Genomic DNA, 17,369 nt, shown 5'->3' on the forward strand with positions numbered 1-17,369 from the left:
ATGATTATAGACTCTTAAGTGAATTAAAGCCCAAGAGAATTGTGACAAATTGAAAGAGAAGATATGAAGTGAAAGATACCATCAAAGGAGCGAAGTCATTTTTTTTTTTTCTGGAAGTAAACAGAGGCTTTTATTTCTGCAAGAAATATTCAATCTTTCTAGACACAAGGTAGACAAATATCACAGCTGTAGATGTCCCAACATCCAGGTACCTTTAGGTGGGTGGCCCTTCAGTGCTGGAGCCTGGAATCCCAAATAAAGAAACTGGAAGGATCATGCTCCCTTGGGAACCTGCAGTTTATTCTCTGCCTTCCCCTTGTTCCTGGTGGCTTGGTATTTCTTGGTTCCAGTATTGGTTTTCAGGGGATCTTAACTGTACTCCAGAGGTCCCACTACTGAGACACAGTAGAAACTTCCAGAAGTAGGGCCCAGTGGAAGACCTTCTGTTCATTGAGGGCTATACTCTTAAAGGGAGTAGTGAGATCCCAGTCTTGCTCTTTTTTATTAGATGAAGTTTTTTTTATTAATTAAAATGTTTATTTATTTTACATCCTGACTTCAGTTCCCCCTCTCTCCACTCTTGCTGTTCTTCCCCCCCCCAACTGCATCCCCTCTGCCACCCCTACTCCTCCTCTGTTTCTGTTCAGAAAGGATCAGGCCCCCCGTGGGTGTCAATAAAGCATGGCACATCAAGTTGAGGTAGGACTAAGCTCCTCCCTTGTAGTAAGGCTGGGTGAGGCGACCAAGTATGAAGAATAGGTTCCTAAAAGCCAGTTCAAGCATTAGGGGCAGGCTCTGATCCCACTGCTAAGAGTCCCACAAACAGACCAAGCTACACAACTGTCACACATATGTAGAGGGCCTAGGTCAAGTCCCATATAGACTTCCTAGCTGTTGGTCCAGAGTCTGTCAGCTCTTATGAGCTCAGGTAAGTTGTTTCTGTGGGTTCCCTTGTGATGATCTTGACCCTCTCCCCCCTGCCTTGGACAATCTTTCCTCCCCCTCTTAACAGGCTTCTGGGAGCTTGGCCCAGTGGGCTGTGGATCTCTGCATTTGTCTCCATCAGTTACCGCATGAAGGCTCTCTGATGACAGTTAGGGTGGTCACCAATCTGATTACAGGCGATGGCCAGTTCAGGCATCCTTTCCACTATTGCTGCCAGTCTCGCTCTTAAAGAGGATAGTGAGATCCCAGTCTCTGTCTGTCCTACTTGAATCCCAAACAGACACGTTCTCCATCACAATGTGCCACCTTACCACAGACCCCAAAGCAACAGGGCTAACCTATGATGGACCGAAAACTCCCAAACTGTAAGTTCAAGTGAAGTTTTTCCTTTAACAAGATGATCATCTCAGCGATGTTGTTACAGTAATGGAAAGCTGACTTGTTTGACTTGCATCTGCTTAAACCCAATCTCACCTTCACCACATGCCACTCTCCCTGTGAGCCTGTTTCATGTGGTAGTTGCCTTGTCATAAGGATACTAGTCACGCTGTGTTTGGGGCCCATCTGACTATAGTGTGACTAAATATCAAGACACTTTTAATACACTGGTTTGTATCCTATGTACAATCCAGATCACATTCTGATGCACTGTGGTTAAGCCATCAGGAAGGCAACATCCTCTTGAAGAAAACAGTAAACTCTACAGCACTAAGCCAGAAGTCCATTTTTTTGTAATGACAGAGGTAGGAAGCAATGATGACGCTCTAAATGGGAATTCCTGGCCTCCTTGACTGACAGTATGCTTAGATGTTGCAGGCAGACATTCCTTTAAGGGCTCCGGGGCTCCCCAAGATGCTGTTTCCTTGTCTAATATGTCCCACAAATTCCACATACTCCAACTGCTCACATGGGAAAGAAGTGTCCTTAGAATCTAACAGGCTGACCGATTCTCTCAGTAGTCCATGCGATTTATGCATCTCTGAGAGGCAAGTGTGGTTTTTCTATTTTGCAGCACCTCACTTTATAGCCACTAGATGGCGCTCACTCCCCATTTCCATTCCTTGTTTTCTTTAAACTGGAATCTCCAGAGCCTGGAGGCAGGAATGGGAAGAGTCCTAATTCATGAGATGCCCCATAGGCTGCAGCGCATGGAAATCTGAGAAAACGGAAAGAAACCTGTCTCTCACAACAGCTCTAATCAGCTTGAGCACTGCTCAGGCCTTCTAGTTGCATAGTAAATGACGTTTCATAAATATTCATTAGTTCGAGGAATTTAGGAGAAAAGCAGGAACTACTAACAGTATGTGGTCTTGGATGTGATTTATGTCTGAGCCTCTCTGGAATGCAAAAGAGGAGACCCTTATCCCACAAGATCTGTTTATTTGCTCATTACTACAGGTGAAGGGGGTGCTGGCTGGGTTGCCTTTCCTTGTAGCAGAATTCAAACTACACAAACCAGAAAGCAACAGACAAGCAGACCTGATTTTCTGCTGATGTGGGTTGAGGGGGAAGCAAAGCTCGAATTGTGGGCTGAGGACCTGCACCTAGAGCAGTGTAGACGTAGCTGTTGTTGCTGTTTTTTCTAAATGTTTTAAGTGCTACCTAACGGCTTGTGTAATCCTTCTTCATATTTGCCCATAGAACTGGAGATGCAGAGTTGGCAGAAAGGAAAACAAACACCACCACCATACTCTAAAAGCTAGTTCCATCAGCACCGGGGGCCAAGTTCAGTGTCATTCAGAATCAGGGATTTCTCTCCCAGCCATCCAAAAGTCCTCAAATGGCTAGTCAGCCTGGAACTGTAAGATGCTGGTCACAGATGCATCTCTGTTTTCGGAGGTGGGTACAAATGATTCCAGGAGTTAGGATAAGACAAATGCAATGCCTTATGGGAACTAGTTTGTTATTTACCAAGTTGTTCTTCTTTGCACATAGTTTGGTGGTTTTTATTTTCAGTTTTAGTATTTGTTATTTTATTTTTTCATTTTTAATTTTTTACTGGTAGACAGGCTCTTCCTGTGTAGCCTAGACTGGCTTCAACCTCATGGTACCTCTGACTCAGTTCCTGATTGCTGGGATTATGGGCCTGTTCCAGCATGCTTACCTTGGACATAGATAGATCTTACACAGAGAAAGAGAAAGAACATGGTTAGACCAGACCTTTCCACTAACAGTTTCATTAAATGAACTTCAACTTTGAGGCAGTTACTATCATTATATCCTTGGCTTTGAAGGGGGAAGATCTGAAGTTTTAATCTTTATTGAATCTACTTATCTATCTATCTATCTATCTATCTATCTATCTATCTATCTATCTATCTATCTGTCTGTGGCTGTGCATGTAAAGTGCACTCATACCAAAGCATACATGTGGAGGTCACAGAACAACTCATGTGGTCCAGGGATAGAACTCAGGTCATCAGGCTTGGCTGCTGTAAGGTCTACAAGCACCTAGGGAAAAGTGGCTATCTGTGATCCTGGTTTGCATAACAAAATGCATGCTGGCCTCCAGGCTAGCTCAGTACCACAACTGCCTGTGGCTCTTGTCAGCTCTTCTCACTCCCTACCCTAAACTTCTCCAGCTCACAGGCTTCCTTCCCTTCCCCAGCTTCCTATTTTCATATAATCCTGCCATTTCAGCCATGCATTCTGTTTTGTCTTCCTCTCTTGGGCCCCTTTTTCTTGCCTCTCTCCATCTTTTGGTTGCCTCCTTTCTCTCTCTCTCTCTCTCTCTCTCTCTCTCTCTCTCTCTCTCTCTCTCTCTCTCTCTCTCTCTCTCTCTCTCTCTCTCTCTCTCTCTCTCCTCATGGCCCGGTTCAGTCTGCTAGCCATGTTCAGTTTACTATTTTCTCTCTCTGCTCTGGACTCTTTCAGATGGCTCTGGCTATACTCTCCCGCATAGCTACAATTAAAACCTTCCCCTCCCCTCAACATACCTTGGAGTAGTCATGTCCTCAGTTTATACATCTGGTGCCGAAACCCTCAGTTCATACAGCAACAAGTGCTGAAACCCACTGAGAAATCTTGATGGCTTCTAGATCTGAAATATTAGAAGCTGTCTGGCTTACATAAACACACATTGGTGAGCTGGGAGTCCACCCTGATGCTCCTTTAGAGCTAAGTTCTTTGTTATACTAGACTGTGCTCTGTATGAAGCCTAGAACAATGTTCCTGCCATAAGGAGGTAATAAGGACTCCACAAAGAGGAATACAGGAAAAGGTAAAGGCCTATAATTTGCTTGTGAGTTTAGCTGTGTTTATCTACCACGTGGATGGGGGAAAGAATGCTCCTGCAGTTTTAGAATCCCTGAGGCATGCATAATTGGGTGACGTTTTAGGGGCAGGTATGCTTTGCAGTACTTATTATTTCGTGCCTCTAATGCCTCACTTCCACCTTGCCTGGGCAGGTTTTTTTTTTTTTTTTTTTTTTTTTTAATCTCTATAGTTATCACCTCCTTTGAGGCACCAGCTTTGATTCTTTCTTGGACTGTGAGTCCTAACATTGTTTCTGTCATTGTTTCCTCCTGTCTTCCTCTGTCCTTGAGGAAATGTAGCACAAGGAATTGGTTCATGATATCTCTCTCTGCCTGTGAGCTCTGTATTCATTTCTCTACTGTCTGGATCGACAGGGCTTGGTACATATGGGTTCAACATGTGTGTGTGTGTGTGTGTGTGTGTGTGTGTGTGTGTGTGTGTGTGTGTGCAGATGGAAAGATGGACTAGCGGATGCGTGAGTGAATGTCTATGTTTGTTCCCGAAGTCAACTAGATGGAGGTGAGGCATTTCTCAGATTGCTTCTTCATGCCCTATTCAACTTCACATTATATGAAAGAACACAAGTACAGCTTTGTGCTTCTTTGGGAATCCAGAATGTGCTACCTGGATAGGTTCCCCCAACCTTATGCTTGGCTTAAATATTACACTTAATTACTTAGGCTATTCCAAGGGACGTATTCAGCTGTCAAAGTGGTTCCCTACATATATGAGTTTTCAGTTTAAAGCTACCTACAGTCCTTAACTCTTGGCCTCACTGTAACTTTCAGTAGGTTGAATACCAGACAGATACTTTAAATTGAAATGGGAGAGGGTAGAGGGGAGAGGGACAGAAGAGTGCTGAGATGTGCCCTCCCTGTCAAGAGCAGAAATGCTGCACTAAAATCCTCTCCCTGCCACTGTCTTGACCACTGCTTTTGAGCTGTTAATATATTAAAGATTGACTGCTGGGAGCTGGCATGGAAACTTCTCGATGTGACTTTCACTGTATGGTTGGCTGTAATGGTTCCTTATTCACTGCTAGGATCAAGTGCCAGACAAGAAGCTGCTTAGTGGAGAAAGGGTTTGTTTTGCCTCACAGTTGGAGAGATGCAGTCCATTATGGTGGAGAAGGCATGGTGGCTGGGGACAGAGGCAGGTGTTCCCATTGCATGTGTAGTCAGGAAGGAGAGGCAGACTGAAAGTGGAGCCAGAGCCCCAAAACCTCAAGGCCTATTCCTAGTAGCTGGCTTCTTCCAGAAAGACGCTACCTCTTCAAGGTTTTACAACTTTCCAAAATAGTTCCACCAGCTGGAGACTCAGTGTAGAAACCTAAGAGCCCATGGGGACACTTCACACTCAAACCATGGCATTGAGTAACCTTTCTCTCTCTAAAAACTGACAGAAGGAAAATGGATCTACTGTGGGAAAGCTTGACCTTTGTTTTGTTTATCTCAGTGAACAAATACTAATATTTGAGCATTTATTAGCATAGACAGATGTGTAGTTTGGTGACTTTGGGGAGTCAGTCTGGCTCATGAATGGGAAGGGCAGACTGGAGGACAGATATCCTCTCTGTGTTCCAGGTTCCCCAATCTTTAGCTGGTTAGGTCAGGATTCCTCTAACAGTTCTCCTTGGAAACCACTGCTTTCTTTGCTGGACATGCTACCGGGATCTTTAAGACAAGGAAACCTGTTCAGAGAACTTAAGAGATCTGCAGGTGTCACATAATTGCCTCATAGCAGAATCCGGAGAAATCTGAAAAACGCTGTCCATATTCAGCACCCAAGTGTCAAGAAGCTCATGTATACTATCTCTTTGTTCCAAGCCAGAAACACAAAATGACACCTCCATTTTCAAAGGGAAGTAACTCAGAGAGGTAGATAATTTGTGTTTGTGACATCTGAATGTGCTTTTTCTGATGTGGCTATTTCACTGCCATGGTTACTTTTACTTCTGTATCTACCCATACAGTGCTCCTAAATAATAAGCCATTTAAAGTTCAGCTTTTAAAATTGCCTCACAATGAGCTTGACAGACTCTCCCTTCATTCTGCTTTGAAGACCCACTCAGTAGGGGACAGTGTTCACCGCTTGGGAAGGCCAAGGATAGGGTAGGTGATGAAAGATGAAAAGCTAGTTAGGGCTAGTGGTCAGGAAGAGGTGACCTGAAAGACAAGGGTAAGTTCAGGAATGGGCAGAAAGTCCAGGTGAATACTGAGCTTCATAACGGGAAGTTGGAGGGATAGGTAGTGGGGAGGAACTGGGAGGAAGTGGGGGGCAGGGAAAACATGATCAAAATGCATTGTATAAAAACAATTTAAATACTAAAAGAAAAATAAATGAATTGAAAAAGATACACTGAGAAGTTTAATAACTTACTTTTGTAATGTTTTTAAATACATTATTTCCCCCAATCCCAGGATAGAACTTTCTGTACAATATTGAGCCCCTTGCTTGATATCTTCTCTTTCTGTTAGTCCTCAGTAGCAACCCTTGTATTCAGTCCAGAAGCCCGTGTGCCAACAAGATAAACATCAGCCTGAAGCTCTGGGTAGGTCAAGTGGACTTCCCAGGCATTTACAGCTGCATCCTCACCATGACAGTAGAACCAGGTGATCTCCAGTGAACTTCAGCTTGTCCTTCTCCCTCCTTCCTGACTGAGGATGGTTACATCTCTGGCCTTAGCTCAGAGGACCAGGCCAGGGATGTTTCACTGGCCCTATCTCTTTCGTTTCTGCCACAAAGGGAAGTGCTAGATGGGCTTTTCTCTTCCAAATTTATTTACACCTTTCTTCATCCTCTTTGTGTCCTGGGAATTGACTTTAAGGGACCACATAGACAGGCTCCTTACCCCAAGACAGAGGAATAAGATCTGAGAGTGGGTGGAGACAGAGAAAGGACATTTGTTCCCCAGCTCTCTTAAAGTGAGGCTAGGGGATGGCTAAGCCTCTAACTAAATGACTATCTTCTCCCCATTCTTCTTTGTTGTACTGGTGATTAACCTAGGGACTTGGGCATGTTGGCAAGCTCTCCACCAAATTTATATCAAATGCCACAACCAAATGGGCAATTTCTAAGAAAATCTAATCTCATTACATGCCTTAGTTCTGAAAATGGCCCTCCCCATTTTCGCCCTACATCCTGGGAATGGTAATGGTGGCATCTCTTTACCCAATCTTGGAGTTGTGCTGACTTCTTTAAACAATATGGTCTCGAACAGTTTTTATCTTAAAACTCCCCTCTGTCTCTGAGGAGGCTTTTTGCTCTCTGCTAAGACCACTATTTCCTTGTCCTTTCAGCCTCTTTTAGTTAAAAGGTGCAATTATTCAAAACATTGTTTAAAGGAGACTGGCAAAGAGAGGCCTCGTCAGCTATCTGAATAATGCCTTGCTGAATTTGGGGAGCTTGTTAAACTGTTATCCCTGCCTTCCTTCCCTGGTTTGTAAAAACAGGTTTCATATTTCTGTTGCCCTGGAGTTCCTAAATTCACTCTGGGACTTAAAATATTGTATTTTTCTGCTGAGTCAAAGGAAAATGAAGGGAATTTATACCCTGCCATATGTTTTCCCCAGCAGAACTGATCAGCAATGGGTCCACTGTGGCAGAACACAGTGGGCCCGTGATGACTGTGGGGACACATCTGAGGTCAATTTAAAATTCCTCTCTGGAAGTTGTCAGAGTCTGATCTGCAGAGTCAGACTTGCAACATCCTGGGCAATTCTAGGGAATAGATAAAACCTTGATTTTTTTTTTAAAAGAATTTATCTTCCAGAGAAACTGTAGCTCAACAGCGTTAGGTTTGTGAAGAGACGGGAGGTGAATAGATCAAGGTTCCTACTTTCGGCCAAGTGTGAATATCCACCTGCCAGAAACAGAGGACCAAAAGTATCCTTCACGATTTCCTACCAGGTGACCACATAAATCATTGTCCTAACTCAGACATTTTTCAGGTTGAAAGAAGGTGTTTAATTACTTTGTGGGAACAGACATTGACTGGAACTATAGTTGAAACAATAGAGTGTGAGGTCAGAAGCAAACTGAGGAATGTTTTCTTCCAAGGTCAAGAGCACCTTTTGGAAAGGTGCAGTCAAAAGCACAGCTGCTTCTGTGATGTTATGTCCCGTGTCCCTCTCCTGGGATGGTGGAGGAAGACAGGGAAGGGAGAAGTTCATTAAAGCACCCTCCCATTTGTGACTCACAGGAACCACACAGAGATGAAGTTGAGGGATCTGGACAAAGTGACTTTCCTAAGATCCTTGTTTCTCTGTGCAAACACAATGTTACGGTGCAGGGCATTCGATGAGAAGAGTAGGTAAGAGAAGTGCTAATAGCCACTTTTCTTCTACAGATTTTTTTTTTTTTTCTGGAAAAACATTACAAATGCAAACACAAGAGGTGGAGAACTGTGTATAGGTGTAGTGAACAAAGAAAACAGGGAGCCTTTTCAGAAGAGAACTAGTGCAGCTGATGAACGCAGGACTGGTTGCTTTTGGTTACGTAGTAGGTTGTGTAAGGGTGATTGTAAGGTCCCGTTTTAGGTTCTTCAAGACAAATATGCCAGTCTATGTCCAGGAGTGGAATGCATCACTATTTAATTTCATATGGTGAACATCTTATAGAATTGTTTGTGATTGCATAAACAAGGATATTTCATAGTGTAGACCATCATCATCCCTTAGAACAGTGGTTCTCATAACAGAAGCAAAATTACAGTTATGAAGTATCAACGAAAATAATTTTATGGTTGGGGTCACCACAACTTAAGGAACTGTATTAAAAGGCCACAGCATTAGGAAAGTTGAGAACCACTGTGTTAGAAAGAATGATAGTGCTATGCATGTTCACTGACTTTGCCTTCTCTCTCTAAATACAGATGCTAGTAGAATTATCTTTTTCCTTCTATGTCCAAAGGCCCAGTTAAGGGCACATCTTTCCTCCATTCTTTTCATTTCTACTTCTGAGAAGGAATCTTCCAAATCTTCCAAATTCAACCAACCTGGGAAATGAGCCCAGACTGTCTTAACAAACACAACTTGATCTAAGAAAGGCCTCTACTCCCACCCTTCCAGCTCACTACACCAAAGGTTTCTAAAAGCCTTTCCCCGAATCTGGCTTGTTAAAAATCTTCATTAAGAGCTGTTGAGATGACTCAGTAGGTAAGAAGTACTGTTGTCAAGCCTGACAACCTGTGTTCTATCACTGGAACTCATAGCGTGGAACAAGAGAACAGACTCTAGCAAGTTAGTCTTTGACCTCTACACACACCCTGCCATGCATGATGGCTGTGCATGCATGCAAACTCATGTACACACATACATGCACACAGCAAAGTAAACAAATATGTGTAGAAAAAAATAAAAATACTTTTTGTTTACGAAGAGTTGGTGTATTTTGCAATCTATTTATGTATATCTATATGTTTATGCTTATTTTCTGGTCTGTCTTTTTATATACTATTACTTTGAAAATGTTGACAAATCTATATACACCTGGAACACTTATGGTAAAAACTCATACTCTTTATTATTATGTCTGGATATACTCTCAGTATTTTCATTTTCTTTTTAGATTCATTTATTTTATGTATATGAGTGTTTGGCCTGCATGTATGCTTGTGCACCACATGCATGTCTGGTGCCTTTGGAGGTCAGAAGAGAGCATCAGATTCCCTGGAATTGGAGTTGGATGGTTATAAGACACCATGTGGGTGCTGAGAACTGAATCCAGGTCTGCTGGAAAAGCAGCAAATGCTATTAACCCCCAAGCCCTCTCTCTAACCCCTGCTTAGTATTTTAGAGGCCCCAATTGACTTGATTTTACTATAATCTATGAGGTATGTGTTGCTTTTAGTCAGTTTACAGAAGAGGAGGCTCAGAGTGGTCAAGGAGTATGTCCTATATTTCACAGCTAGTAGAACTTGGGGTTCAAATCTAGGATGCCTCTAAACTACTTACACCATACAGAATAGTAGACATTTATATTTCAGGAAGATGTTAAGAGAAGCTGGGGCCACTTTGGCAGAGCCTGTACAGATTGAAAGATTTAAATATTTCATAGTGGTAACTTCCCAGGGTCTCTAGGGTGTTTGTAGAGGGGGCTGTTGGCCTCTGTTGTACATGCATTCTGCTGCCTTCCCTATTTCAAGGTCCTTATCCTTCTCTATGTGCTGTAAGGTAGGTTTCATCATTACTGGTCCCAGAGTTCTTATTGGTCTAATCCATTATAGTGATCACATTATCTCACCAATAATTGGTTTACACACAAGCAGATGAAAATTTTTAGCAACAAATTATTAAGCAATTTAATTGTGGGTCTCTTCGAATGTTTTTCTATGAGTAATCAGACATTTCCTCTGACTAGAGAAAGAAGAAATAGTATTTCTGTTATTTACCACTTACTGTACCAGATTTTTGGTAGATGGTTCCACAAATGACCTTTCATTCTCAGGAAAAAAATGGCACGTTTTATCACAGCTTTTTGCAGATGGAGACACCCAGATGCAAGAGCAGTTAACCAGCTCTACTTGACAGAATCGGCATCTGAACCCAGAAATACGTAGTTTCAGATACATCATGCTCTGTGCTAGGTGTGTTCAAAGCATAAAACATTTGGGGAGTATTTTTTGAGTATTTATTTGACTCAGTTTTCAAAACCGTGCTCAAGTGGGACCAAGTTCTGAGGCTGCAGAGCCATGTGTAACAAGAAGCTTGGTTTGTCTGATGACCCTCTGAAGTGGTGGTAGCATGGATGTGTGCATGTGGCCAGGATGACATTTATTCAGTAATTCTGGCTGGTAAATATGGCTCAGAGTCTCCTTAGGGCTCATACCTTCCTGTCAAATTTGAATCACTTGAAGATTTTGATTTAAGTCGGCAACAGACATGACAGAGAACTCCAAGTTATTGTTACTTAGCTCAATGCAAGCAACTGACTTTCTTTCTTGGCTAAATTCACTGACTGATATAAGCCCAGGCTTACTTCCTTTAGGAAAAGCTACGTTAATACTCACCAACAGAGATAAAATGCCATCAGTTACCCAGACAAGAAATAGGTTTTCATCTCGAAAACACTGTTAACTCTGATACTGTCATTTTTGAAAAGAAGAATTATATTAAAAATTTAAAATCAGACTTCCTTTTTCTGATGATAAAGCTTCCCAGTGCTACCACCTCCTCTATCCCCTGACCCCAGGCAAAGTCTTGCCATATAGTCCAAACTGATCTTGAACTTGTTATCCTCTTGCCTTAATGTTCCCAGCTCTGTGATTACAGGTATGTACCCTTATGTCTGGCTTCAGCCCATCTTGTATTTATTTTCATCATGTCTCCCAGGAAGATCATGGTTGATCTCACTGAGGGCTTGAGTGTCTACCTCAGCTTCTAGTTGGAGGTTTTTTTTTTTTTTTTTTTTTTTTAAATCTCCTTGTCTTTGATTATCTATCATTGTACCTACCATCTATCTATTCTCTGTCTCTTATCATGTATTACATGTCTATATTAATGCTTCAGGAATACGGTGCAGATGAACATGAATTGGATGTCTTAAAACAACAGGAATGTATCCTCTCATAGTTTAGGAAGTCCCCCAAAAGTCTGAAGTGCAGGTGCCAGGGGTTGTCTCTGAGGAAGAAATTTTCGCATGCTTCTTTCCTTATTGGCTTGTGTCTGTATCCCCAAACCTCTGCCTCTGTTGTTATATAGACTTCTTCTCCTGTGAGCCTGTGCACTTTGCCTCCTTGTAATGATACCAGTCATTGGGGTGAGAGCCCAGTATGGCCTCCCTCATCTTAATTACTCTTTCAATGACTTTATATAGTCAAAGCCTTAAGTTCTGGGTAGACATGAATTTGTGGAATGCTGTTCAACCCAGTGCACTACCAATATCCATCTTGATTTAGTTTCTTGCCTTCATCCATGCTTAGAATCTAGTTTCTTTTTTTAACTGAAAATATTTTTTCATACAACATTTTCTGATCAGTTTCCCTTCCCCTATTTCCTGCTATATCTTCCCCACCTTCCCAGCCATCCAACTCCATGCCATCTTTCTCTCTCTCTTTAGAAAACAAATAGGCAAAAAGCAGTTAATGATGATGATGATAATAATAATAACAATAAAAAGCACAACACACACAGCATAAAAACACAAAATTGGAAACTATGATATACAAGCAAAAGACCAGTAAGATAAAAAGTGCCCAAACAAAGCAATATGAGGCAAAAATATCTACAAAAATATCACTGATTTGTGTGTGTGTGTGTGTGTGTGTGTGTGTGTGCGTGTTGGCCATCTACTGCTGGGCATGGAGCCTACCCTTAAAGGTGTGATTTATGCACTTAGTGTGAAAAACACTTGGAGAGAAATAATTTTTCTTTGCAAGCTGTTATCAGTTGGAGATAGCTTCTTGGTTAGGGATGAGAACTTGTGTCAGGTCCCCCATTTCAGCACAGGGACCCCATTTGGCTTGAACTTGTACAGACCTCTGCATGCTGCCACAGTCTCTGTGAATGGCTATTGATCATTATTTCTTTTCAGGTATGTTATTTAGTTTCTCTACTTGACCTCTTGAGTATCTACTTCATTTGAAGGCACTGAAAATATAAGGCAGTTTTTTTGCCCCTGGAACTCTTATAGTTTAATGAAGAGCTGGACTAGAAATACTCTGATTATTATTATGATTAAAGCACAATATTTATTTAAGAGAATAATAGTTATGACTGAATGCTATTAAATGATATGAGATAATAAAGTGAGTATGCTTTATATTGGTCAGACTCTGTTAGGATTTGAAAAGAGAGATGCTAGCTGTGAGTTTATTCTCTTGTTGACTCTTCTGTTTATTTTTTGTAGCACTGGGATCAAACCAAAGGCCTTGAACATGTGAGGCAGGTTCTGTACCATTGAACAGTCCCTTAGCTGGGATTTTGTATTATGAAGGCATTAGCTGAGCAAATGTCAGTGTGGAAGAACATTTGAGGGGGAAGAGGCAACAGCAGGTTTAGGGAATCCAAGTCAGGGAGGCCATGGATTTATCTTCCTTTTAAAATGAACATCATGGTACACCCATGATGAACCAGAAAATGGCATGAAAAAGGGTTGAGAAGAAAGCAAGGGCAGGTACCACAGGGCACGCCAACATTTCAGATTTCGTCCCAGTGAGCATGGTTGTCAAACAGAAGAATGAATTGCTATGTGGAAGACAGCTGAAGGAAGGCAAATGTAAAACAGACCTGTTAGCAGACTTTTGTAGTGAGCCAGGTAAGGGATGACAGCTTGGTCAGAGTGATGACACCAGGGTTTACAATAAGCAGGTCTATCTCAGACCTATTTTATAGAGGATATGCTTGTTGATGGATGAAAGATGGACATAAGAAGTAGTGAGCATCCATGCCAATATGAGGAATGCATGACTAGGTGCACAGAAGTGCCACCACCAAGATGCAAAGCCCAGGAGGAAAAGCAGAGTGAAGAGGGAGCATTAAGGCTTTGGTTTGTGACAAGTGAAAACTTGAGATGCCTGCAGGATATTCAAGAGCAGATGTCAAACAGGAAGGCAGAGATGCACTCTGCTGGGAATTCTCACCAAATAGCAGCTATTTGAACAATTATTGGCTTTTGATGTGTTTTCTTCTTCTCCTTTTAATGTCAGGATGGCCTTGTACTTGTTTATTTGGCTCTTCTTTGTAGAGTATTTGGGCTGTGGCACTGGTTACAATTTTCAGTCTCCCATTTTAATCATCCGAATTGTGCCTTATTTTGCAAACTTCTTTTTAATTACATTGCAAAGACACAGCATTTCAACAGAAAGAAGAAATTTTAACTATTTGTGTGCCTTAGCCCAGTCACACAGTCACTCTCACCACTAGCCCCTTAACTTTAAAAGAGGTACTGGTTGTTTTTAGTTTTGAAAAATTATCATACTATAATCTGACGATTATTAGTTAAGGTATGTCTAGGTTTTAGACCAACAAAGGGCTTACTAGTCAACACTAACCACTGAGGACCTAGCAATGTTCTGAATTAGATTTTAAGGGATGTTGTGTACACCAGAACCAGCAATTCATGGTTAAAACAAACACTATTCATGTTAGTCCCAGATAGTCTTGCTACAATTCAGAAACTTTTTTTCCATACTTACATATTTTTCAGGACAGTTTGTGGAACAGAAGTAGAAGTTTGATTTCTATCCACTTAAATAAATTTAAATAGAAAACAAACACGTCTCACTGAATATTACTGTAGGTATGGACAGTTTTCAAATGAATCCAGGTGATGTACATGCCATGGATATCAATGCATATCAATCAAGAGGCACAACGAACGTAAAGTCCTTTTAGTTCTCCAAGGAAAACTATAGAGAGCATCAGCATTATCAGCAGTCTTTCCATACCTCAGTGACAGCAAAGCTTCTCTTTCCGCAGGGAACCACCTTGTACCACTTGTCATGTAGCACATCCATAAACCCATGAGACTTGTATTGACTGATGAGCTCAGATATATTAGAGGTCAATGGAGAGTTGGGAGGGAGACCAATGCCATATCCTAGAAGAAAATGCAATCTCACATGAGTTCCTCATATTTTTCTGAGAGTTGGCCACTATACTTGTATAATATTGCCACAAGATCTGGTAAGAAGGGCATGGTGAGTCTGTATTATATTTCCTTTAAAGGGCTCCAGATACACTTAGAGATGACTGCCCTTGAGTCAGCTGCATCTCTGAAAAGTAGAGATATGCAAGGTGTGTTTGTAAAAAATATTATCACCTTCTACTCTTCTCTTCCGGATGTTTTTAGAAACAGTCTTTGAGGTCTTTACCAGGTCTGGGATTTCCTAGCCATTTCCCAGTAAAACTTTCATGGGATGGTTAATCTTAATTGTCAACGTGATTGGATTGAGAAGTGCCTAGAAGATTAGGAAGGTACACACTGGGTATGTTTGTGAAGGCATTTCTAGAGAAGATTAATCGAGGGAGAAGTTGTTTATTTCAGTCTACTATTTCAGAATTCTCAATCCATTAACATGGAGAAGAAATGGAAGAGGAGTTTATTTTGAGAACAAGGAAACAGAAGAGCATACAAGAGGGTATATCATCCTCATAGATACACCTCTCAGCAATATTGTCATATTATGAATTCATCAAGGAATTATCCATTGATTAGGTCAGAGCCCTCAGGAGCCAATCACTTTTCCAACACTCATCAATTGACAACCAGGCCCTTAACATAAGAACTAAAGGAGACATTATATATTCAAACCATAATACCGCACGAACAAATAATACACCACGCGAAGTAAAAGACCACATGGACTTATAATAACTAACTTCAATTGTCGAAAATGTGGTAATGCCAAATGTTGGAGAAGATATGGAGAATAAGAATTCAAACTGATGTAGTTACTTTGGAAAACATTTTGGTAATATTTTATACAGTTAAACACTTATTTTAAGAATATTGTCCATAACCACAAAACTTGGGAAGAACCCAAATGCTCTTTGACAAAACCATGAGTAAATGAATTGTGGAATAATTTCATGATTGGAATATTACATAACTGAGACATATATGTTATTGGGGAAAATGCCATTCCCCCAAAATCTACAGCATGAATTAATTTTGTCCATGTAAAAACAATCATAATAAATTAATATGCATGTTAAGAATACATATGGGTGGATGAAACTACATTTAGAAAAAAAATCAAGGATATGATAACTTAGAGATCCAAGATGGCAGTTACGAAAAGCATAAGGAAACAGGAGCGGGGATAGACAAAGAGAACAAAGACAGGTGTATTATCAGAGTTTTATTAACCAGCCTAGACTGGGTATTCTTACACTGTCCGGCTCCATGGCTTTCCTGTTAACACACTGCTAATCGCTTTGAGGAGCTGTGTGAAAGAGGCTAATTAACTACATCTTGTTTTGGTTATTAGATCTCACAGTCAAAAAGAAAGAAAGATTTTTCTTTTTGCCCTCAAGATGATTGAGGAAGACAAATTAAAAATGCAGTTAGTTCCCTTTTCACAGATCAAGACTAAAAGGCTGTGAAAGATTCAAAGATACTTAATGAGTCAAATACCTGCTCTGATGATTTCACTTTGCAACTCAATTCCAAAGATATTAGTTTTTGTTCTTCTTCTTAATGCAGATACACAATCCATTTGAACAACTTGAGGCCAGTGATGTGGAGTAGAAACATGTAGTACCAAACAGTTTTTGACTTTTAAAGTACTGTATGTTTGTTTTTGTGATAATTGTGCTTGTTTCTTAAGAATGCAGCATCAAGAAAATCATGACAAAGTCAAAAGCATAATGTGGACTTTCTGTTTAAACAGCTACTAAGAGGGCCTCCTTTGTGACTGGTGGCTCTGATTTGAAAGGCAAGACTGATGGGAATAGAGCTTGAATGAATCATTAAGTAACACTTTGTGTAGTTGTGATGATACCTTTTTTTCTTTTTTCTTTTTCTTTTCTTTTTTTTTTTTTTCTGAGACAGGGTTTCTCTGTGTAGCTTTGAGCCTTTCTTGGATCTCTGCAGACCAGGCTGGCCTCGAACTCATAAAGATCCGCCTGCCTCTGCCTCCCGAGTGCTGGGACTAAAGGCGTGCACTGCCACTGGTGCTGGAGAGATGGCTCAGAGGTTAAGAGCACTGACTGCTCTTCCAGAGGTCCTGAGTTCAATTCCCAGCAATTACATGATGGCTCACAACCATCTGTAATGAGATCTGGTGTCCTCATCTGGGTTGCAGTCTTACGAAATAAATAAATCTTTAAGCCATTTGTGGCGACGATACCTTTTTAAAGAATAAAAAAATGTGCATTATGAATATCTGCGTGTATGTAAGTACACCAAGTGTGTACCTGGTACCCAAGGAAGCCAGAAGAGGGCACCAGATCCCCTGAATCTGAAGCTACCAGTGGTTGCGAATGACCTGATGTCCTCTGCCAGAGCAGCAAGTGCTCTTAACAGCTGAGTCACCGCTCCAGCCCGTGGGTAAATTTCTAAGGAAGTTTTTATTTTCCTTAAAAAACATATTGATGGTAGCTGGTAATTCAATCTCCCAAACATGTTTTCAGTATTTATTAACATGCTGGGTGTAATACAAGGCCCATGTATAATATAACATTCACTAATCTACTGACTCTCATCCATCCATCCATCTATCTGTT

The 17,369-nt window shown here is 41.1% G+C and overlaps 1 protein-coding gene across 1 annotated transcript in view; it reads right to left on the reverse strand.

Annotated features, from left to right (window-relative positions):
- Grin3a (glutamate ionotropic receptor NMDA type subunit 3A) overlaps positions 1 to 17,369 on the reverse strand; it is a 176,918-nt gene that overhangs the window by 20,988 nt on the left and 138,561 nt on the right. The window contains exon 6 of the mRNA XM_036178669.1: positions 14,588 to 14,739. Coding sequence (XP_036034562.1) covers positions 14,588 to 14,739 — 152 coding nt within the window. The remainder of the gene's footprint in view (positions 1 to 14,587; positions 14,740 to 17,369) is intronic.

The sequence above is a fragment of the Onychomys torridus genome, chromosome 2 (assembly GCF_903995425.1).
Source record: "Onychomys torridus chromosome 2, mOncTor1.1, whole genome shotgun sequence".
Classification (NCBI taxonomy): domain Eukaryota; kingdom Metazoa; phylum Chordata; class Mammalia; order Rodentia; family Cricetidae; genus Onychomys; species Onychomys torridus.